Consider the following 24,050-nt stretch of genomic DNA (forward strand, 5'->3'; position numbering starts at 1 on the left):
ATTACAGCAACATTAATTTATAATCAATCGATACATTCAGCGACTGGTTATTCACCTTTTCATTTACTTTATGGTCCATACGACAAATTACCATAATTTGATTTGAATATGACTATTTATGAGCAGTATAACGAAAAACGAAAACAGGAAATTTTGCCATTTTTTGACCATATTTACGAACGAAATAAAAACAAAGCTCAGAAAACATTAAACAAGCTGAACGAAAAGCGAAATGACCCTCCAAATTTAGAGCAAGCAGAAGTTTACGTCGAACGAAACAGACCGAGAAAAACGGATCCACCCTTCGAAAAAATTATTGTTGAACAGCAACAACAAAACAAAATAAGTGGTCTACCTACAAAATCAAGAGAAACAACAGCGCACATACAAAAAGTCAAAAAACTAAGAAAAAACGTTTGTTCTTTTCAGGATACTGCTGATCCTCCTGATTCAGACCCAAACAAACCAGGCCCTTCAGGTCCACGAAATAAAAAGTAATGGATACTTTGAAGAACCTTTGAGTCATGCCAAAATTCTTGATCATTACCATAATTTTCTTTTCTTCATAAATATTACCAATTTGCAAGACAATTTCGATCAGTTGAACGATAATTTTAATGACCTTCAGAAAGACCAAACATTCGATGAATTGCCCCGTCGACTTTTTCACCAATTGAGTTTGAATTTGGATCAAATCGAACAAATCTTACGAAAATTTGTCAATAGAAAAGTTAGAAGAGGTTTGGCTAATTTCATCGGAAAAGGTATTAAATTCATTACAGGTAACCTAGACGATGATGATCTGAAAACTATTAACGAAAATTTAGAAAGCCTTCACAACAGCAAATCTTCCGAAATCGAAAGGATAAATAAATTAACTTCTTTTGCTAATCATTTGTCAAAAAGATATTCAGAAGATTTGGCTCTGCTAAACGAAAATATTATTCATACTAAAGCATTATTCCAGAATATTGAATCTACCGAAGGATTTCGAATCATTGTAGAATACCAAATGCTTCAGTCCCAAGCACTCTTGAACACTTTATTAATGCTAGAAAGGACTATAAGTTTTGCAATGAGAGAAATTCCAAATTTAGAAGTCATTAAAGTTGAAGAACTTTATTCCATCGGGACATATCTTAAAAAAATTTATAAGACACAGCAACTATCACCAATTGATCATGTTCATCTTTTCAAAATAATCGAATATGCAAAAATGTCTGTCATTGGAACGGAGGAAACTATCACATTCCTTCTCAAAATCCCAATTCTCAAACGAGTAATTGCTTCATATTCCCGAATCTACCCTGTACCCAATACCCAAGATATTGCTGTGATCCCGCCAAGGACGTATTCCATCAAAATCAACAACGACGAATATTGGACCAATAAAATATGCAAATCAACATTGGGAAGTTCGATGGTGCTTTGCCTTCAACAGCCTACCAAGGAAGCATGCATTCTGTCAACCCCAGGTCGATGCCAAACAACACTAGTGAACAACGACTTCAACTTCATCCACCCGCTGAAGAATCACCAGCTCCTGACCCTCTTCAAAAAGAACAAAACAGTACTAGAAGACTGCCATGGAATTCTATTCAGGAAATCAATCCAGGGAATCAACCTTCTAAGTTCCACCTGCCGAATTATTATTGAAGAATCCATCTACGATGACACAGTTCCGATTTTCGAAATAACTGCCAAAAACATTTCGAAAATTTCATTGAACTCCACCCACAAAATTGAATTTCACCTGAGGCATCTGAAAGAACCAACTTCAATCCTTCAAGAAGCAGAAAAACTTTCAGACCAGCCCATGTACCTACATCCAATAACTCAGGTCATTCACCAGTCTACAAGTGTGATATTGTGCTGTTTCACAATTCTTGGAATCATCTTCGTTATAAAGAACAAAACAAGGATCTCCGAGTTAATCTACAGTCCAAGGAAAATCATACACGTAGAAATGGAAGACATCACCCAAGGCCACCCAGCAGATAACAGAGACGTTATCTCTTAAGGGGGAAAGTATTACGAGATGCTCCTCGTACTGGAACGCTGACGCTAGCTTCGTCTTCGCGGAAAGTGTTAGTGCGAGAAGAAAGTGATGACTCGGATTCTTCCAGAATCCAAGGTTTCCATGTGAAAAGAGACACATTCTAGTTAGTTCCATTTTAGAATTCATTCTGTTTGTAACTCCTTTCCGCTCTGTCCAATTATAGTCATTTAGTTTTTCAAAATTGTGATTTATAATTGAAAGAATAAAATTCTTTTTAAAAACAGAGTTTGCGGATCGAAAATCATAATTATATATTATATTATAGTGAAGGAACCAGACCGACATTATTCTCACAGCAGTAACCCACTACTTTAAAAGTTCAAATCCTTTCAACTGGAATTAAAATGACGACGAATGAAAACGATTGGTTCTCAATATTCAAATCTAGGAAGACAATTCTAATATCCCTCATTGGCTGTAGTGATAGTTACACCGGTTCTCTGAATTTTTTTCGGTTTTATACTAAAAATAATTTGGCCAATTGTTCAGTAGGAATAGATCGTATTTGGATTAATTTAATAATGAGCCGACAACGCTAAATCGGGATTTAGTCGAGCGTCGTGGAAACATAGTGGATTTAGAAAATTAGATGGCCGAAAGAAAAAAAGGTTCTATGATGTATGCACTTTCAACGGTGGGTAAAGCGTCAGCAGGTTTTCAAATATGTAAAAAAATCGTCAGGTGTATATACTCGAGCGTGTCAGATTTTCATATGGTTAATATCGGTGTTGCAGACGTGTTGACCCATTAATCTGACACAAATCAGGGGGGTTCTCTTAATATGACAGTTTCAAGGTGATAACAATGCATTTTCTTGAAATATCTCAATTTTTGTAAATCTAATCGTTTCTGTATTCATTATGAAAGTTTGTATTTTATTGCCAGTTCTGGGGGTGAAATCTTGTCAACATCATCATTTCTATTCTTTTACTCCGTGCCCGCGAACTTCTGCCATCCACGGTGATGTCCTGGAGGTTTTTTTGTTGGAGGTGGGCCAAGAGATGGCACCGAATGATTATCTCACCGCTGACCAAGCGTAGGTATTAATCGCTTCGATCATATTCTTGCTGTTTAGACCATTTTTCATTACACTTCTCAACCTTCAAGTGACCTCTGTTAAATCTGGCAACGTCTCTCCTATCGGAAACTTTGAGAACCGTAAGGTTTCTGGGGGTTTGGCAAGTACCGAGTTTTGAGAAGGGATGGAATTATAAAAAGAGCGGAGACGGACGAAAAGGCCCTCTTTCATCGTTGGTGAAGTCCTGAGCATTCACGAGTGAGACCTCGACTAGTTCAGACGCATGTCAGAGTGCTATAAAAGTGAAAGCGGAAGAGAAAGTCGAAGTGAAAGTACCCACTAGCAAAGCTACGGAATATTTGATTCCGTCTGTGAAGTTCGTGTAGGTTCTATATTTGTTACCGGAATTTTCGTTAAAATTTTCAAAGTTGTTGTTCATCTGTCAGTGTCCAGGTCTTGACTGTTGATCGTTGGTACTGCAGAAAACATCAGGTGAACTTATTTTTCGTATCTTTTTCCTGATTTTTCTCATAGCGTAGTAAACTTTTGGCTTTATACCATAGTTACCATAGTCACTATTTCAGTGAAGATTCCTGAATATTTCATTATTTTCAAATTGTTTGATATTTTGAGAAATCTGAGTATAAAAGCATGTCGGAAACCTCAGATAATGAGGGTTCCTATATGGAAGCGACCGATGCTGAAGAATTCAGCGACGGCGAACACGAGGAGCTTGTAAAGCTCAGGGAAGAGAATGGGCAGTTCAAATTGTCAAACTGACTGAAACTGTGTCACAGTTGGTCGGTAAGATGCGCCTCTTGAGAGAGGAAATGACCCGAAATAAAATGCCGAAATCCCCCACTTACGCCACAATTACAAAACCGGTAGCGGGTTCCAAAAATAATTCCCTTAAAGGAATTGTTTCACAACCCGAAACAAGGAAAAATGGTGCAACGCTGGTTGCGAAGGCCTCAAACGCGCCCCCAACTAAACGCGCGCGAAAAGAAAGCTCCTCTTCTGATGAGGAGGCCTTCAAGAAGACAACGGGAGTGCCTAAAAGAGATAAAATCCCACCCACCATCATGATGGGTACATCAGATTGGGTAGAGATCTCAAAAGCACTCTATACCAAGAAATTCAGCTATAACCGTTCTACTGTAGTGAAAGACGGAATCAAGATTATAGCCACAACTGTAGATGACTACAGAAAAATAACTAAATTCTTCGACCAACTTGGAAAGGAGTATTTCACATACCAGATGGAAGAGGAAAAAAAAATTTACGCCGTCATTAGGCATCTTCCAACAGACGCTGATCTGGAATTGATTAAAAATGACCTGAGATTCCAGGGAATCGATGATGCTGAGGTGTCTAAAATGGCATCAAACAAAACGAAAAAGCCGTTACCAATATATCTGGTTAAAACGCAAAAGAAGGAGATATTTGACGTCCAACGACTCTACAACCTTTGTATCACAGTCGAACCAAAAGAGAAGGCAGAAAGTCCAAGCCAATGCTTAAGATGCCAAAGGTATGGACACGCACAAAATAAATGCTTCTTCCCGTGGAGATGTGTGAAGTGTTCGGGAAACCATAGCAGCAAAGATTGTGAAATCACTAGTAAAGGTGAAGAAAGAAACGCTACATGCGTTTTATGTGAAGAAGGCCAAAAACAACAGAACAGTAAAAGGCGTCGAATAAAGCAACATCTGCACGAAAAATTCTGGAAACTGTAGAAACCAAACCTGCAGAACAGAAAAAGAAGAAATAAACTTCTAAGCCTATGCAGAAGAAAGAGGAACAAAAGAAGACTCAATTAAAACCGACTGTGAATAGTCAACAAGAAAAAAGAAAAATATCTGAATCAGCCGATGATTTAGATATTTTCACGAAAAAAATTTTCAACAAGATAATGTTGAAAATTGAAAGAGAAATGGAAAAAAAGCTTCAAGCATTATTCAGTAAACTCAATTAATGAACCTTACGGATTTTAGGAAGAGATCTCTCAAGATAATCTCGTGGAACATAAACGGGATCAACACTCGGAAAGCCGAGACAGAATTACAAACACCGGAGGAGGAGTAGCAATATTGGTGAGAACAGATCTCTCACATTACTTCAAAAGTAGATCCGACGAAACACAAAGAGATACAGAAACAGTGACGATTATTGCCGAATTATATCGTCAAAGAGTCGAAATTACCTCGACATACAAGCCACCACAAAACAATGTTTTGGAAGAAGAGATAAACAACATGTTGTAAGAAACAAACCCGAAAATCTGCATCGGAGATTTCAACTGTAAATCCCCATTATGGAACAGCAGAACAGAGAATAGAAATGGCAAAAAACTCAAGGATTTCGCCGAAAAACAAAATGCCATAGTGATTGGACCAGAGTTACCGACATATCTTGCTTTTGGTATAGGAATACCAGATATAATAGATATCGCGATATTGAAAAATATAACTCAAGAATTCTCGATTGAAACTTTGGAAGATGGAACCTCAAACCACAATCCAATGGAATTGACAATTGGAGAAGAACCAAGAGAAAAACTGATGGAAATAAGAGAATATACCAATTGGGCCAAATACAGCCATTTAATACAATCGGAAATAACAGAAATCCCAACAAGCATTCCAGAGGATCTGGAATGTGCGGTTGATAAACTGGAAGAGATAATATTAAAAGCTTACGAAAAAAGCACGACGCGCATGTCTTTTGACAGAAATATTATTGAATAAATAAAATTGCCGCCATATTTGTCTTAACATTATTACGTCACTCGGTCGATTTGGTTGAATTACTTTTCGAACGGCCCCTGTATATTCTGAACAATTTTTTTTTCTTGTCCCCGTATAAATTTGGGAAAATACTTTTTGGACGACCATCCTATAAATTAAGGTCGAAATACTTTTTGGATGCCCCCGTATATTCCGTCGCGATTTCGACCGGCTCTGAGAGAGCGACGGCAGCACCACATTTTCAGTTCATTTCAACCGCATTTTGCGGCAAAACGCTGAACTTAACGGCTAAAACGCCTACTAAAGGTAAGCGCACATACATCGGCATCGGACGGACGGCATGGAAGGAACGGCACGGCAGCGGCGGAATTTTTATGAAGGTATCGCACATATAACATCGGAATCGCCGGAGGTATAGATTAGTTGCGAATATGTCTTCAAGCGGTTAGGAACCATCGTTTGTTCTGGAGGAAGAAGAGTTTCAAAAGCGAAGGAATCGTAGACGAATGTGGATACATGACATATGTAAAAAAGGAAGGATTTTGGAGAATATGTTCATTTGTTTCCGCACTTGATGAAGGACGAAAAAAAATGGTTGCTATAATTTCTGTCACTTAAATCGTACAATTCATTATAATTTTGTACGCGCAGTATTAAGTTCTCCTGAAAACTCATGCTTCTGCCGTGAATTCGTATTTCGTATGACTACCCGTACAAGCCGCTGCATGTAGAGACTTGTAAAATGACGCAGATGCCGCGGCAATCTCCGATTGGTATCGCACATATGTCGGGATCGGCCGGCACAGCAAGCATCGGTCGGAATTTAATTCTCGTTCCTCAATTCCGTCGGATGCGATGCGATGCGATGCCTGCCGTCCGCACATATGTGCGTTGCTCCATTCAGTTCCATTGAAAGTAATTTATTCCGATCCGTACCGTCCGTCCGATTCCGTTGTATGTGCACTTACCTTAATTCTGACCCCACAGGATTTCGCTGGCATTTCATGGACATATGCATGGGAATTTTATCAAGGAGATTTTTACCCTGAAAATTCCTTTATTTGCTTTCACTTCACGTGGGGGTTTTCAAATAAGATGAAATCAAATTATTTCCTCATTTTTTCCATAAATACTAGTTCTTTCTTCGGGATTCAGTCGATATTTTGACTTGGTGATTTCGAATAGGACATATCCATTTATTTTTCCCAGAAATTCAGGAATTTCAGGAAGGAAATAATTCATTAAACTTACACAAACGGGGTTGAATCATTTTTTTATTCTTTCCTTCTCACTGCATGAAAACGCTGTTATACTCTCTTTATTGTTGAACAGTCTTAGACTGTGATGCTGTCGCACAATTCTCAAAATACTCCTAGAATGTGAAAGTTTGTATCCTCGGAGTCTAAGCGTTTTATAATGAGGTAATTTTCGTGAAGAAAAACAAGAAATGTCTTGAAAAATCAGGGAAATAATTTGTTTCAACCCTATTTGAAACCTAGCATGTGAAAGTGAAAACAAAAATATCGGAGTAAAAATTTCCTTCATAGAAGTCCCATAAAATCCCGAAGAACTAGGAAATTTCTGGAAAAAACGAGGAAATAATTTGATTTCTAAGATCTAAGAAAAAGCAGATGGAACAAAAGGGTTCAAGAACTGAATACAATCGATCATTCTGCATGGAGAATGCAAACGATTCTACGATGCTACGAGGAGAAAAGACTAAAATTCCACCCCTACACGGAGAAAGGGGAATGGCGTATACCAATACTGATAAGGCAGATGCATTGGCGGACTCGATCGAACGAGAATCGAGAATAAACTACAGGATACACGACGATAATGAAGATTTGGAAGAACTGGTTGAAGAAAATGATGAAGAAATGGATGAATTACCGGCGACTGCTGAAATAGACAAGCCAACATCGCTAAATGAAATCAGGGAAATAATTAGAAGTTTGAAGAAGAGGAAAGCTCCCAGAAGCGATAAAATAACGAATGTTGTGTTAAAGAAATTACCTAGAAAAGGTATAGCCGCTCTAACAAATATCGCGAATGGAATGATGAGGACAGAACACTACCCAGAAAAATGGAAAACAGCGGAAGTCATAGTATTCAATAAACCATTCAAAGAGAAGAAGTTCCCACAAAACTACGGACCGATAAGTCTACTGTCGGCGTTAGGAAAAGTAGTAGAAAGAATTATCGCCACGAGGCTAAATGAGGAAACCGAAAATCTGAAACTAATACCACCAGAACAGTTCGGATTCAGAAGAGAGCATTCAACAGAGCAACAATCATTAAGCCTCATAGAATACATTACAGAGGGATTCCAAAATAAACAAGCTACAGGTCTTGTTTTACTAGACGTCGCCAGAGCATTCGACAGAGTATGGCATGAAGGATTAATATATAAGATGAGATGTGCTGGATATTCGATCAAAATATGCAAGTTGATCAGGAATTATCTCAAAAATAGAAAGATTTTACGTGAAAGTGGGAGGAGAATGCTCCTCAACAAGAGATATAGAGGCTGGAGTACCCCAAGGATCAGTACTTGGGCCACTTCTGTACAACATATACATCCACGATATTCCAAAAAAATCCAAGAACCATGCTAGCGTTATATGCTGACGACACAGGCATAGCAACTCGACACCGCAACCCAGAAGTAAAAGAACGAGTTCTACAAGAAACGATTGACGTAACTAATGACTGGTGCATAAAGTGGAAAATCAAGCTCAATGGACAAAAGAGCCAAGCAATATTACTACAGAAGAGAAGACTGCGACCCACAACGAAACTGGAAGTTGACGGCGAAGAAATCGACTGGAAAAATGAAGCCAAATATTTAGGAATAACGCTTGACAAAGGACTTACATGGAAAAGTCATATCAAACAAGCAATCGACAAAACGAAAGCAGCGGTGAATAGACTCTACCCTCTGATAGGAAGAAGAAGCCACATGTCTAACGAGACAAAATTGAAGATAATCAAAGCCATTTCTAGGCCTCAACTGACATATGGATCAGTTGCCTGGGGTTTCGCGGCAAAAAGCCATATCAAAAGAATTCAGGCCACTGAAAACAAGCTGCTACGATGTTCAATAGATGCACCTTGGTTTGTCAAGAATAGACAGATTTATAGAGACCTCAAATGGAAAACCATAACGGAATTCATGAACAGAATGGCAGAGAAATTATTCGAAACAGCGGAAAACCATCCGCATCCGAAGAACTCAGGAGACTAGTGGACTACGACCCAGAGGAAGACAAAAGAAGAATGCGAATTTACCAAGGAGACCAAGAGATCCATTAAAAAGAGATTAAAATAACAACAGAAACTTATTGAAAAATCCAATAAAGTGTTATCCAGTAGAGGATAACATACATTCCAGCGCGATAGTGTGCGAGAAGAAAACCGACTAAGAGATGAACGGTTTGTAAGCAAATGCCCGGAACCAAAATTCAAGAAGCAGTTAAGGGTTTTTAGTGGGTCTCGAGCTCAGGAGAGTGGAAAACCCCACACTTGTTCCCCCTCAGGAGAGGGTGGTTCGTCTGCAGATTTTCCCCCTGCTACACCAAAAAAAAAGTCCTGAGTAGGTACTGGGTAAATATATAGTTTTTTTGTGAAAGCATCGTATCGAAAGTGTGTGTATATTCCATCGGTGTGACTGTTTGTGATTAAACTTTTGTACCCAGTCAGAGCGTTTTAGTTTTTATCGAACTAGATTACCTGTCCCAATATACCGTAGATAGAGATTCATTTTCAATTTCAATATCTGGCGACCGTGACAGGACTCTAACGTTATATACGGGTATTGGAATTCAAGTAATTCGTCTGTGTTCGGTAAATAATTAAAATAAACAAAAATTGACATAAACCAAAGGAAAAGGACGATCAGACGCATCTTCTTCACGAAGGCGTTGAAATCAGTGTACGCCTTGATGGAACAAGAATGTTCGAATACAGTGGAGATCAAAGCGGCCTTTAAAGGGCTGGTGAAAAGACATCAGGAACTAGTAGAAACTTACGCGAAGATACTAGAAGAAATGCATAACGGTGGAGATTTCGAAGAAGAATTTGAGAAGACCTGCGAGGAAAACCTCGAATTTGAGAGCCAATTCTTGATAGCGAAGGGCGTGTTCGAAGAATGGAAGGCTTCGGGAGCAGTACAGGCTTCATCTAGATCGAGGTGTGATATTCAAAAAGTGGAGCAAGTTCCGGGAAGAAGATGCAATACGTCAAGAATGCTTCAAGGAAGGGTCAAGAGTACAGGTACCAGTAGAAGAAGCGGACAAAAGAAGTGTTCATTTACCACATCGTCCGGTCTTCAAAGAAGATTCAACGACGAAGACGAGTCCCATCTTCAATGCGTCAACAGGTACCCCGTCCCGTCCCTTAACAGTTGTTTGGAAAAGGAGCCGAATCTTAACAAGGAAGTTGTGAATAAAGTATTGCAATTCAGAGAGGACAATTGTGTGCCGAGAGTCGATAGCTTCGAAGAATTAACCCAATTGGAGAATAAGGCGAAAACGGTGCTGAAGACGGGTGTATTTGATTTACGAGGATGGGAATATACGCACGATGGCTTGAATAATAAAAGCGGAGTCCTTGGACAAGAAGAATGACACACTCGCGTTGAATGTATCGAATCCAGACCAAGTAACGGTTGAAAAGGTGACGAAAAGAGCAGTTTTGTCTATACCACATCGTATGATTGATCCGCTAGGTTTTGTGTGCGCCCTATCACTAGGTCCTATAATCATGTTACAGGAGATATGGGCTACGAAAATCGGTTGGGATGAAGATGTTGACGGGAATATTAAAAAGCGGTTATTGAGGGTTCGAAGTGCGGATATGTTTAGTACAGGCAGAAACTAAAGTGGTTTCTGTCGAAAGTGAAGGAAAAAAAAGCGATAAGTTTCCGCTTTGTGTTACTAGCAGCCACGATCAGTGCGAGGCTGCATAGCCATGTCTTGAACGCTTCAGACGAAACCGCAGCCGAGGCAGAATTAAAGTCGTGTGAAATTCCAAATACCGCCTTGAGCAAATTAGTAGAGCGCGACAAGAGGAATGTGTTTTGTAGGTTTTCTAGTTTTTCGAAAGCGACAATTTTAGTAATGGGCTGGATCAAAAGATTTATTTTTTATTGTGAGAAATCTTCATTGTGTAGAAGAGAAAACTTTTTGACAGAGTGTCGTGAAGCAGTTAGGAATCTGCCGAAAATTTATTGGTGTAAAGGATGAGCGTATCAAAGAACTCCTGCCTTTTATAGATAAAAAATAAAAATAAAAAAATTTTTCTCGAAAATGTAGAGTTTTTTTTTGGAATAAGAATTAATGTAAAGAGAGTGTAGGTACCTACTCAGTTGGTGTGTATTATATGATGTTTGTACTTATTCGTGTATGTTAGTATATAAATTGCTTCTGTGTTTTGGCCAATGTCCGAATCTCGCAAAGTTGTGATGTCCTCACTCTTTTCTCGTGTGGGGAGAATGTTAAATCTAGCAACGTATCTCCTATCGGCAACTTTGCGAACCATAAGGTTTCTGGCGGTTTGGCAAGTACCGATTTTTCGGAAGGGATGGAAAAGAGTGGGGATAAAGAGATAAAATGAGCGGAGACGGACGAAAAGGCTCTTTTTTGTGTGGAAGCATCGTATCGAAATTGTGTGTATATTCGATAGGTGTGACCGTTGTGATTAAACTTTTGTACCCAGTCAGAGCGTTTTAGTTTTTATCGAACTAGATTACCTGTCCCAATATACCGTAGATAGAAATTAATTTTCAATTTTAATATCCTCCGTTAATTCTATTTTCATCTTTCTCTGATTGATCCCTCTAGCCTGTTTCGATCCCTAGATATTTGAACGTATCTCCTTCCTTTAACGCTTCGATTTCTGCACCTTTCTCGAGTCTGAAGGAATCGTCTTCTATTTTGCCCTCTGCTTATATTGCTAAGACATTTTTCTAGTCCTTACTTCAGTAGAATTCATCTATGAGACAAGGGATTCAGGACCATGCGGATCCATAGTGTGCTAAGCGCGTCTCTTTGGACTAGGTCTAGTTATTATGGAGCAACATGCTGCTTTCATTTGTTCAGTGGTGCTCCAGGTTGACATAGGGTTTTCCAGGAACTTAACGATATTGGGATCTAAAAATCTAAAATCTTGAAGATAATCTACTACATTCTACCATTCGTGGGGTATGAAATCTAATGCTTTTTTGTAGTCATTGTACGCGAAGCGAATATTCCTTCATTCAGTGACCTCTTGATTGCCGATAACTGAATCCATTTTTAGTTGTTCTTTGCATCCTCGGCTGTCTTTGTAAATTTGTTATGGGGGCAGTTTAAAATGCACCATGTTGTTAATTTATACATTGTTGGAAGGCATATGATTGGTCCATATTTTGTTGGGTAGATAACCATGTGTTAAAAATAATAAATAATGGAAGGTAATTTTTATGCATGATCCAAGGTTTCTTGATCCAGAAGTTCTGTAAACCATCAGTTCCAAAAGTGTTTTTCAGTTGTGTAGAATGACTTCGAATGAGTTCAGTCAAGTAGTTAATTATTTTTGAAATTTTTTTCAAAGGCGTGAAATTATTGAATTTTGGAAAAGCACCTCCTTGAGCCGATGCAATTCTCACGTCTCCATGGATAGCGCAATGACAGAGCGCCTGACCGGCAGGGGTTGTGGGTTCGAGTGCTGCTCGAAGACTTAATTTTTGCAGAATTCAATAGTCTGCATGCCGTTTAAAAAATTTCAAATTTATTCTCACACATTAAAACTATCAATAAATAAAGAAGTTTACGGCATGCAGACGATTATTGAATTCAATAAACTTCTTCATTTATTATAACTCACAGACGTTAGTTCCACTTCTTAATTAAAACTATCTTCTCTATTATTTCTTTTTCCATAGACAGCTTTGAGCTTTATGGGTATACTTGCGTATACTTCGTGATTGATTGTACTGAGCACTGGTTGCAAAAATGACTGATTTTAGGAAGAAATATTATTGTTTTGCACACTCAGGACTCACAACTTATTATTATTTTTCTAATAATATGTATACCGTATACCATTTCACGTACATTTGAAAAAAATTTAAATGAAACTCTGCTGTTTCCATTGCAGTGCCATTATTGCGAAACCTCATTTTCGTCACACAGAATTTTTCGATTCATAAAAATAGTTGACAATAACTTTGATCTTTATGCCAAAGAATATAAGTGTCATCCAAATTCTCTTTCGTACAAATGTTTCGTTCCAGAATCGCATCTTTTCAATCTGATACGTCTATACCGTTTCTTTATAATAGCGTTTTCTATTGGTAAAACAAGTGCTGCACTGGTGCAGTTTTTATGTTCTATTGGTGTTCGGAGTGCAAAAAGTCATGTTCTTTTGGCAAACTGGCTACGCACTATATGCACTCAGTGCGCATTTTTCGACGCGAGGTCTGGGAGCTCGTGCCAGTGTTGGTGCAATTCGGTTAGATTCAAAACCAGAGAACACTGACATGGTAAAATTTTAAAATTCAAATTATGTTGAAAATTTTAAAAACATTTTCAGGATATTGTTCAGTACTATTTTGGAACTTTTGTCGTCATGAACAGTGAAGATATTTTTGCTGTTATGAATTTGTTATCTTCATTTGCTGACAGCATTGAGTATTAATACCGAATGCTGACAGTGAAGATGAGCTCGAATATTTATCTGTTTTATCTAAACAGAAGGACACTCCGAAAATAGAAAAATTATTGTTCACAAGAGGACTGATGCTGAGTAACATTTCGAGTAACGATTTTTGTATTTCAATTATCCGTTCAAAAATAAATGAATTGCAAAAATGTAATTAATCTGAAGTCGCGCACTTACTAGTTACATGATTTGAAAACATGATCAGGATTATCTTCTTCGACTGCTTCATTTATAGAAATTATTAATATATAAAAAAGGGCAAACTGGCCTACAACAAACAAGGCAAAATGACATCGAACCCATGGATTTCTTTTCTATCTATGATCGACCCGTTCAAATTTCGGTTTCGTATGTTCTTTTGGAGCTGCACTAGATGTGCTCCTTGACAGCACGGAAATAATATTCGAGTGCACTCAGTGCAGAACTATTTTTACCAATAGAAAAAGCTTAGAATCAGAGCAAAGTAACCTGAAAATCTGCTCGCTCACTTTCCTCCGAGATGCAATTCTGGAACTCTGCTAAATAAGGAAACGATGTACTGTCATTTTCATATGTTAAAATGACATTTTGGTTAGATTTAATGTTAATTTTTTCGTTTACAAGAGAAAATCACAAAAATACATATATTTAATATTTGTAATATTCTACAGTTTATGTTGGATTTTTGTTTAATGGCGAGACATTTTAGGTCCAACTGGTGTTACACAAGCAAATAGCCTGGTTCCCACTACAACAGTTGCTGCATATACTTTAGGTGGAGGTACCTATTTTTATGATGCTTCTGGTAATCATTCCATCTCCCGTTCTTTTGGTCAGCAGCCTAGCAATCTTACAGGAGTTACCCAAGCTTCCCAGACCATAAGATCTTCTGTAATCGGTACACAAATGCTTGGTAAGTACTGAAAGTTATAGTAGAACCAAAATGAGGAAGGCCCTAGGGGTATAAACATAGTGAACTTGCCCTTGGAAGATATTTGAACGATATTGATAGAATTTTTAGGTACCAATGAGGTTATAAAATCCCAGAAGTTTCATCTATCAAACTCACTTGTTTTTTGAGAAAGAGCCTAATGTGTTGAAATGGGGAAAAAAGAATTATCATGAACACGATTGTTCTGAATTCTGGATACTTTGTGAATGCTGACGGTAGCTTAGAAATCAAGAGCTTCATCGGTTGATAGGATTCGTGGGAAAATGGGGTATTTTGAAACTTCGAGGGCATCTGCCTTCTTTTAGTAATCGTATTGGTGTCTGCCAATTACATGTTCCACTCTTGAATATCTATATAATATAATATCAAAATTTCACCCCTCCTGAAATGGTTTCTTGATTATTTCGCGATCATTCACTTCGCCTGTCGGATAACGTAGTATTTTGAAACTTTGGGGCGTCTGCCTTCTTTTAGCAACCGAAAATGTCTGCCAATTTGAATATCTGAATATTATAATATCAGAATTTCAGTCTTCCTGAACTTGTTTGAAATTTCACTATTTTCTTAATCTAAAATGGAGTCTGCCAGGCATTTAGCAACTGCCAAAACGTCTTCCAAAAAATTTATATTTCCAATTGTGTTGGGATGTAAATGCAACAAAAATAAATGTTCCTAAAATGAATGCAATTTCATCCTTATTACCTATAAAGGAAAGCTGCGCACTAGAGAACGCAACGTCTCCCTGCTGGCGGAGGTGTCGTTTTGTGCCCTAGTGAGTCATATTGAAAAATCAGCCTTCTTAAAATTCTTGTTCTTTCGACTTTGCTATCTCTCGTACTATGTATGCAAGCAGGGATAGGACTGACTTCTTACCAAGGATTATAGATTATGGTTTATAATCCTTGATTTCATACGTTTTTTTCTCTATTCTGAATATTTGAAGGATTTTCACTCCGAGAGAAACATCAGTTTATAATATCCGGTCAGGGAAATTTATGGATAGAGTAAATAGAGGAATGAATAAAATATCCTAACATAATTTTTTTCTTCATGCTTCAAGCCCTGGAGCCCCAGCTCCAAAGATTAAAATGAACACTGTCAACGATGGAGAGCATGTTCCTCATATTTTTTCAAATGTGTGAAACGGCTGGCCAAAAAAATTGATAAAGGAATGTATCAGATTTACTTAGAAAAATTTATTTTTCTTTCTGATAGCCCTAGAGCTCTAACTTCAAGGATCAAGACAAACTGGTATTCTTTTTACGATCGAGAACATGTTCCTCTTTTTTTTTAATTAAAACTGGCCACAAAAAATTATATTTCTTTCTGACAGCCCTAGAGCTCTAACTTCAAGCATCAAAACAAACTGGTATTCTGTCTACGATGGAGAACATGTTCCTGGCCAAAAAAAAATTATATTTCTTTCTGACAGCCCCAGAGCTGTAACCTCCTGCATCAAAACAAACTGGTATTTTTTCTACGATCGAGAGAAGGTTCCTCTTTTGTCTTTTTAAAATTCAAAATAGGCAGAAAAAATGATTTCCCCATGCACCCATTCCATCAATTTTCTTGGCTGGCCATTTTAAATTTTCATCGCAAACAGACTATCGGTTCATTTTGATCGTTAGAGGTGGGGTTTTAGAGCTGTTAGAATGGAACAAACATTTTTCTGAGTACATCTGATACATTCTTCTAGCCACCCATTTTCTTGGCTGGCCATTTTGAACTTGAAAAATAAGGAATATGCGCTTCATCGTAGACTGAATAGTTCATTCTGATCCTCGGACCTCTAGTATGAACAAAAAATTATGTTACGATATTTTAGTCATCCCTCTATGTACTCTAGCCATCAAACGACCCTTTATCCATTCTTGTACATCGAACTAATTGCTCAGGTTCCTCCATTTTCATTGTTGAAATGCTCTTTTCAATTCTTTTAAACGCGATTGCACCGATTTATTTGAGACAGGATTTACGTTAATTCGGTGATTGCTATGGTAACTGCTATAGAAATCAGAGAAAAAATCTAGTATTATTGTTAATCTCGAAACAAACACGCTCCATCTAACGCACGTTTTCAAACTGGTTTTCACGAAAAACTGAAAAACTATTAGCTTTATCGAAAATCTTGTTATGAACAAAATCGTAGCTTATTAAAAAACAAAACAAATTAGCTGTTATAGAACTATCTGAATGCAATATGAACCGAGATATGACTTATCTATCTTGAGTATGAATTCGCAAACTACTGAATGTTGAACGTTCAACATCAAATAGACAAACATAAGACAAACATAGACAAATTCGGGATGAATTTATAGGACCTTTTTTGAAGTACTTGGGTAGAGATTCCAAATTAACTCTATTAAAAATGAATTGTGCGAATATTGACGGAGCTATGACATTCAAAAATTCAATATCGTTATTTTTCAGCATAAATTTTTTTTAACAATTCTCCCACCATTACCATCAGAGTCAGGAATAGACGTAATCCTTTTACACTTCCTAGCACTTGAGTACTGTCAAGGTTATCCAGAAGTTTGGACCGTCTTGTATGTCCGGTTTGGAAAAAAAACACGAAATCAAGTGAGAAGACATTTTTAGAATTGAACAAAAAAATTGAAACAAAAAACAAAAATTCTTAAATTACTCAGAAACTAAAGCATATACGAGAACATAGCAAGAATGCAAAAATGAAATATTTTCAATTTACTATAAAACAGTTTTCGTTTGTTTTATGTAGCATCAAAAATTACTGAGTTATGAACCTTTGAAGTTTGCATGTTACAGTAAAAGTTCGCTTTTCCTATGCATTTGAAGATAATAATTTTGAAAGTGAAGTTCTTTAAAAATCTTTTCTTTACGGGACATCATAGCCTTGAAAATTCTCTTCAAAATGGTCCAAAGACCGATTCCATACCTCGAAAATTGGCCGAGATATCGTGAAAAACCCCAAAAAAAAAAAATTTGGAGTAACTTTCGGAATATAATTTTTCATTGATGTGATGAATCTTCTCCGAACACAAAATTTCATCAACTTCTTCCAGTTTCTTCATTGACATAAGAATATAAAAAATTAGAAGAAAATAACTAAAAGTAAGTTGAGCTCTCACAAAAATAAATATATTCGATCATTTTGTATTCTTCATATTTTCTCGAATAATGGGTTTTTGAGTAATGTAATACCTATTAAAAAAAAATATATATATATATATATATATATATGAACTCGAACGATAAAGGGTTGAACGGATTAATAATATGGGCCAACTATTCCAATACTACATTTATTCTACGTCTACGTTTCGATTCCGTTTGGAATCTTCCTCAGGACTCTGTAATATAAGGACAAGAAAATACATTGTACTATTATCTCCCTTTTTCTAGCACAAGACTTACTGAATATTGAGTATAAAAGTCACAACTCTCCAACAACAAGGGAATCTTCAATAAATTACAATTTCTCATATCTCTACAATTAAATCTCTACACAAAACTCACTAAAATTCCTTCCAGAATTGTTGTTGGAGAGTTGTGACTTTTATACTCAATATTCAGTAAGTCTTGTGCTAAAAAAAGGGAGATAATAGTACAATGTATTTTCTTGTCCTTATATTACAGAGTCCTGAGGAAGATTCCAAACGGAATCGAAACGTAGACGTAGAATAAATGTAGTATTGGAATAGTTGGCCCATATTATTAATCCGTTCAACCCTTTATCGTTCGAGTTCATATAGAAGACCGGAGTTACAAATATTCTCACTTATATATATATATATATATATATATATATATATATATCTGATATTTCTGAAAATTTGGCACTTTGGCTGAATGCAACTCTGTTTAAAAGATCCACAGACGTGTAGTGTCATAGATTAAGCTTGTTATTCTGAAAGGAACTTCGTTTCTCCAGGGGTGACACAGCTCGTTATAAAAACTCAAAACGGCAATGTCTGTTTAGATTGACCAAATCGGTGAAAATGGCAGGAAGAAAAGTGTATCACCCTTAATGTATATACAGGGTGGGCTTTTCAAAACGAAACAGACGAGATAACGGGCGGAATAAATTTATTTCGAAAAAATGCTCGGACACGTCGATTTTTGTTTCGAGGGGGACAACTTTTAAGGTCAAATTCATAACTATATCGCTTCAACCCTTAGTGTTAGAACACCAACCCCTAAATTTTGAATAGGAAATATAGGGTAAGTGATACCTCATTTGAAAGGCCTTTTTATCCTAAATTCAGCGTATTAATTTTTTTCTCATTTAATGCATTCGTTTTCGAGATATTCAATTTTGAATTTCGTAAAGTACCAGTCATTCCGCTAACCATGATATGTGAAATCATCAATTATTTGACTAATTCATTCTGTGGTTACGATGGTAACCGTTAATTGTCAACATTAGACAACGAAATAATTATTATTGGTAATTACTTTCTTCAACAATTGAGGTGGTTGTCTCGTCTGTTTCGTTTTAAAAAGACCATCCTGTATATACGTAAGAGGCAGAATAACATGCCAGGAAAGCATTCCAGAAGTATATGTCAGTTTCATGTTGGCTATCCTATATTATCTGTAACTCATTCCTCGATCATCAAATTCACTTCAAGGTCAAAAGCGCTCTTCTAAAAGGGACTTATTTCTTCTGACCCTAAAAATGAAAGCAACGAATAATCGATTTCCAAAATCATAGGATCTCATTGAATAAAAGGCAGTCATGATCAGTGCCAAGGCCGAATTCATCATGGCATAGTGGAGAAAAAACCTTGAAACTTTTTTGGGCAATATTTTTTTCCTCAGAAATGCTCGGTATTTTTTGTGCCCATCCGATACTTTTGCTTGTTTCAAGTTGCGGGGGCTTCAAGGTCAGAAGGAAGGCATAAATTAAGGTCATATTTCAAAATTTCTCGCTTTTTTCATTTTGGGCGTCCAAAAGTACGAGGTTTTCCACGAAAAAAACGCAATTTATTTGAATTGACCTTGTATAAAAAGGTCATGGTCGAAACCCTGCAACTTTTGTTCGAAAATTTTCCTCTGAAATGCTCTCCCGCCCTGTATATTTTTGAAAAAATTGACGTATTTCGAAATAAGCAACGATTTCTGTTGGGTAAGCATTTTCATAGAGAATATGAAGAATCTGATAAAATTTGAAATCGATGCATGTTCCGTCAGTTCCTACATTTTCTCATTTCACAGTCTAACGTTACTCCACTATAGAAAAAGATAACAATACATTGATTCTGCAGTTTTGGCAACTATTCATACAATACAATTGCACTTGATTATTCGAATATCGGGGAACTAGTTGAAAACTGCAAATTATCTAGGAGCCTAACAATAATGAAATCGTTGAAAACGTAATAGAGTAGATCAAAAGTAATTATTTGTTGTATGCTACTCATCCGAACATTTATTTCAAGACTTTCATGAAACAAAGGGAACGGTTATCTCATCAATAATGGAAATTGACAGTAGGGTGCTGAACTGAATAACTTGGATCAAATTTTGGTAATTGCTCTACGAAAGGGAAGATACCAGTCGACTAACCTATATTTTATTTATTTATTCAAAGCACCCTGCTTCGGGAGTTCCTATAAAAACCTTCCTTTAAGCAATAGAGGAAAGGAAGTACTTTTTTGTAACATTGAAAAATATTCATTCACAACAAAAATTTTGCAGCGAAGGGTTTTTGAATGAATTGAACTGATTTGATTTGATATGAAACAATTCTCTTCATTATTTAAATTAAGGTAACAACTTCTGATTGAATATAATAACTAAATAAATTATTCTAGATCCAACATAGATATTTATCTCTTGGATAAATAATTGTTCAAATGACCTCTTTGGGTTATTATACGAAACGAGGGTCTCAAGCTTCATCTACGTTTTTTTCGGAAAAATTTTCTTTTAGTTGCCTTGATAATAAGAATAATGATTAATAAAAACTAAAAACGTCATCTGTGCAATTATGTGCCATTTTTATATGGTAATAATGAAGAAATTTAGAAGAGGGTGGTCTCAATAATATATTGAAGAAAAATTAACGGCAGATAGACAGATTATTGAATTCCGTGAAAGTAAAAGGAATCGAGTCCTGTCCAGAGGGATACTTTTTCGGAATTCAATAATTTGTCTGCGTGCCATTAATTCTCCTTCAAATATTGAATTGATACGGCCGATACTTGATGAAAATTCATAATTGATCTTGAAACAGATTATGCAATTTTCGCAAAATGAGTTTTTAAACCACCACACGTGTTTCGCTATCACAATATCTGCTATCTTGTGAAAATCGTATAATCTGTTTCAAGTTCAATTTTCCTTCAACCAATAATAACCCCAACCAGAACTACACTATCAATGGTCAGCCTTTACGTACGGTCCCAAGCCAAAGGGATCTAGGAATTACAGTGTCGAACGACCTAACTTTGTCGGATCATATAATTAATATCACCTCAAAATCGAGAACATTTGCCTTTCTTCTCTTCAAGTGCTTCAGAGGTTGCGATGCCAGAACTTTTAATCTTCTCTACTGTCTTCCTTCCAGGCAGACAGGAACAGATTAGAGCTACTGCAAAGATGGTTTACTAGACTTCCCTATGATTCTATACGTCCCTCTTATGATGAGAGACTACGCATATTCAACCTACCGATGTTTGAGCACAGGAGATTGCGAGGAGATCTGATATTCACTTTCAAAGCCATTCACTGCAATTTCGGGGATCAGATAAGGGACCTGTTCACATATTTTCGTCGCCGTTCGTTCGAGCTTGGGAGAGAAAATTTCCGAACGTTCGTGAGACGACCCAATTGGGTGTTTCATCGTTGGAATCGTTTACCTGGAAGTCGACGCTACCAGTACCAATGCCTTCAAGCTTATGCTTATGATCGTCTGTAGCTGTAATTTATTCAATTATACTTTGTTTTGTTCTGGTATTTATCTTGTGGATGTTCATCATTTTTCATTCATTTCCTTCGGTCAACTTTTTTTAGGTAGAATTGAGTATTTATAGGTTTATACCTCTACTTTCACTATATTAATAATAATAATGAAAATCGACCTATCAGATGCTTTCCAACGCTGTATAAGTTAATCACATCGTGCATTTCAAACCGCATTTATAACCATTGTGAGAAGAATAACATCATCGCCACACAACAGAAAGGATGCGCCGAAAACAGCCGAGGATGCAAAGAACAGCTAATATTAGGTGCGCATCTAGGTTCCCGCTGTTTGTCAATAGATGGTTCCAGCAGTAAGTGCTGGTGGATTTTGACATATCCAAAAAGTTGTGAACTGAGCTTAAACATAATGTAAACAGACTGTTTTATCAGATAAGTAAAATTGTTTGGGCTTCATATACTTCTGGTTGTTTGAATTTGTCCGAATTTATGCAAAATAATCGTCATTTGCGGGAAGTGCTACTTTTGTTCTTTCATTCGAAGAAAACGATGGCTTCGCATCGAGAGCCCCAAAAAGTTTACGGAGATGCTGCACTATGTGGAACAACGTGCCGTGATTGGTTTCGTCGCTTCAAAGACGGTGATTTCGATGTTGACGACCGTCCGCGTGAAGGCAGGCCAAAAACCTTCTAAGACGCTAAATTGGAGGTATTGGAGGATCCGTGCTAAACGCAAGAAGAGCTTTCTTCTTCAGCAAGCCATTTCTTGGCATGGCGCGACTCCATGCGTTGGGAATGATGCAAAAACAGGGAACTTGGGTTACTTATGAGTTGAAGCCAAGGGACGTCGAACGTCCTTCTTTCGCCTGTGAGCAACTGCTTCAGCGGCAAAAAAGGGAGGGTTTTCTTCATCGCATCGTCACGGGCGATAAAAATTGGATCTATTACAGTAACCCAAAGAAAATTCAAGGGGGCTGCCTGGTCATGCTTCTACTTCGTCGCCTCGACCAAATATTCACGCTGCGAAGGTTATGCTGTGTATGTGGTGGCACCAGGTCGGTGTTATTTATTATGAGCTATTGGAACCGAGTGAAACCATTACTGGAGAATGATATCGACATCAATTGATGCGATTGGGCCGAGTACTGCGCAAAAAACGGCCACAATACGAGAAGAGGCGCGATAAAGTGATTCTACAGCATGACAACTCTCGGCCTAACGTTGCTAAACCTGTTAAAACCTATCTGGAAATGCTCAAATGGGAAGTTCTACCCCACCCGCCTTATTCCCCAGATATTGCGCCGTCAGATTATCACTTGTCTCGGTCCTCGGCACATAGTCTGGTTCATCAGCAGTTCCACTCATATGAAGACATAAAAAAATAGCTTGATTCTTGGATAGTCTCAATAGATGGATACTTTTATCGTAACGGTATTCCAGCTCTACCAGAAAGATGGAAAAAAGTTTTATCTAACAATGGACAATACTTTGAATGATTCATTTCATATTTTTTCACAATGAAGTTCTATTTTCATCGAAAAAACAGCGGGAACTTAGTTGCGCGCCTAATAATAGATTCAGTTATCTGCAATCAAGCATTCTGTAAACGAAGGAATCCTTATGCTGCTTATGAAGACTACAAAAAGCATCCAATTCCTTACCCCACGAATGGCTCTTGATGATCTTGAGGATTTACAAAATAGATCCCAATATTGTTCAGTTCCTGGAAAACGCCATGTCATCCTGGCGCACCAGTCTACAGATGAAAGCAGCAGCTGGCCCCATCACAACTGGTCCTATTCCAATAAGACGCTGAAACCCCCTGTGGTTCTGCATGGCCCTAAGTCCCTTGTCTTAGAGATTGAATTGTATGGACTACGGATTTGCCATCAAGTGCGGCAGTAGAACTATGATGAAGCTGAATCATGTCCTTTACATGGATGATTTGAAACTTTTTGCATCTACTAAAAACCAAATGGAACGGAGGCTGAAAATGGTAGCAGAATTCTCTGAAGGAATAAAAATGGAAATTGGACTGAACAAATGTCGTCTTCTCAATATAACGAGAGGCAAAATAGAAGACATTACCTTCAAACTCAAGGAAGGTGCAGAAATCGAAGCATTGAAAGAGGGAGACACGTATCAATGGATCAAACAGGCTAGAGAGATCGATCAGAGCCAGATGATGAAAGAATTAGCTGAGGAGTTCACTAGAAGACTAAGAAGGATAATGAAGACTGGTCTAAACAGCAATAATCTGATCAAAGCGATTAATACCCACGCTTGCTCACCGCTGAACTACTCATTCGGTATCATCACTTGGGCCACTTGCACCAAATAGCAGCCCTACAGAGAAAAATAAGAACAATGCCGACGAAACATCAGAAACATCACCCTAAAAGCTCAATAGAACGAACAGAGCTACCACGACATCTTGGTGGTCGAGGAATTATTGATTTGTCCAACCGTATATTTCAGGAAATTGAAGGACTTCAAGAATATTTACTGAACAAGGCTACTTCATCAAGCAGTTCGTCATGCCGATTAATTCATCGCAAATGAGTTTGCGATCAACTTCAGATGATTTATTGACATTGAGCAACTGAACAGGTGAAAATGCTCTTACCTACCCCAACTGGCTTAAGTCGAAACTCAGACGAATCTCCACTGGTCTGGTAGG

At 37.4% G+C, this 24,050-nt stretch overlaps 1 protein-coding gene across 6 annotated transcripts in view; it reads left to right on the top strand.

Moving 5' to 3' along the window:
• LOC123311813 (histone deacetylase complex subunit SAP130) overlaps positions 1-24,050 on the top strand; it is a 167,037-nt gene that overhangs the window by 120,722 nt on the left and 22,265 nt on the right. For 5 of the 6 annotated variants that reach the window (XM_044895914.1, XM_044895911.1, XM_044895917.1 and 2 more), the window contains one exon: positions 14,217-14,420. The exons of the other annotated variant lie outside the window; for it this stretch is intronic. In XM_044895914.1, the coding sequence (XP_044751849.1) occupies positions 14,217-14,420 (204 nt within the window). The remainder of the gene's footprint in view (positions 1-14,216; positions 14,421-24,050) is intronic. 6 annotated transcript variants of the gene reach the window in all.

The sequence above is a fragment of the Coccinella septempunctata genome, chromosome 4, assembly GCF_907165205.1.
Source record: "Coccinella septempunctata chromosome 4, icCocSept1.1, whole genome shotgun sequence".
NCBI lineage: Eukaryota > Metazoa > Arthropoda > Insecta > Coleoptera > Coccinellidae > Coccinella > Coccinella septempunctata.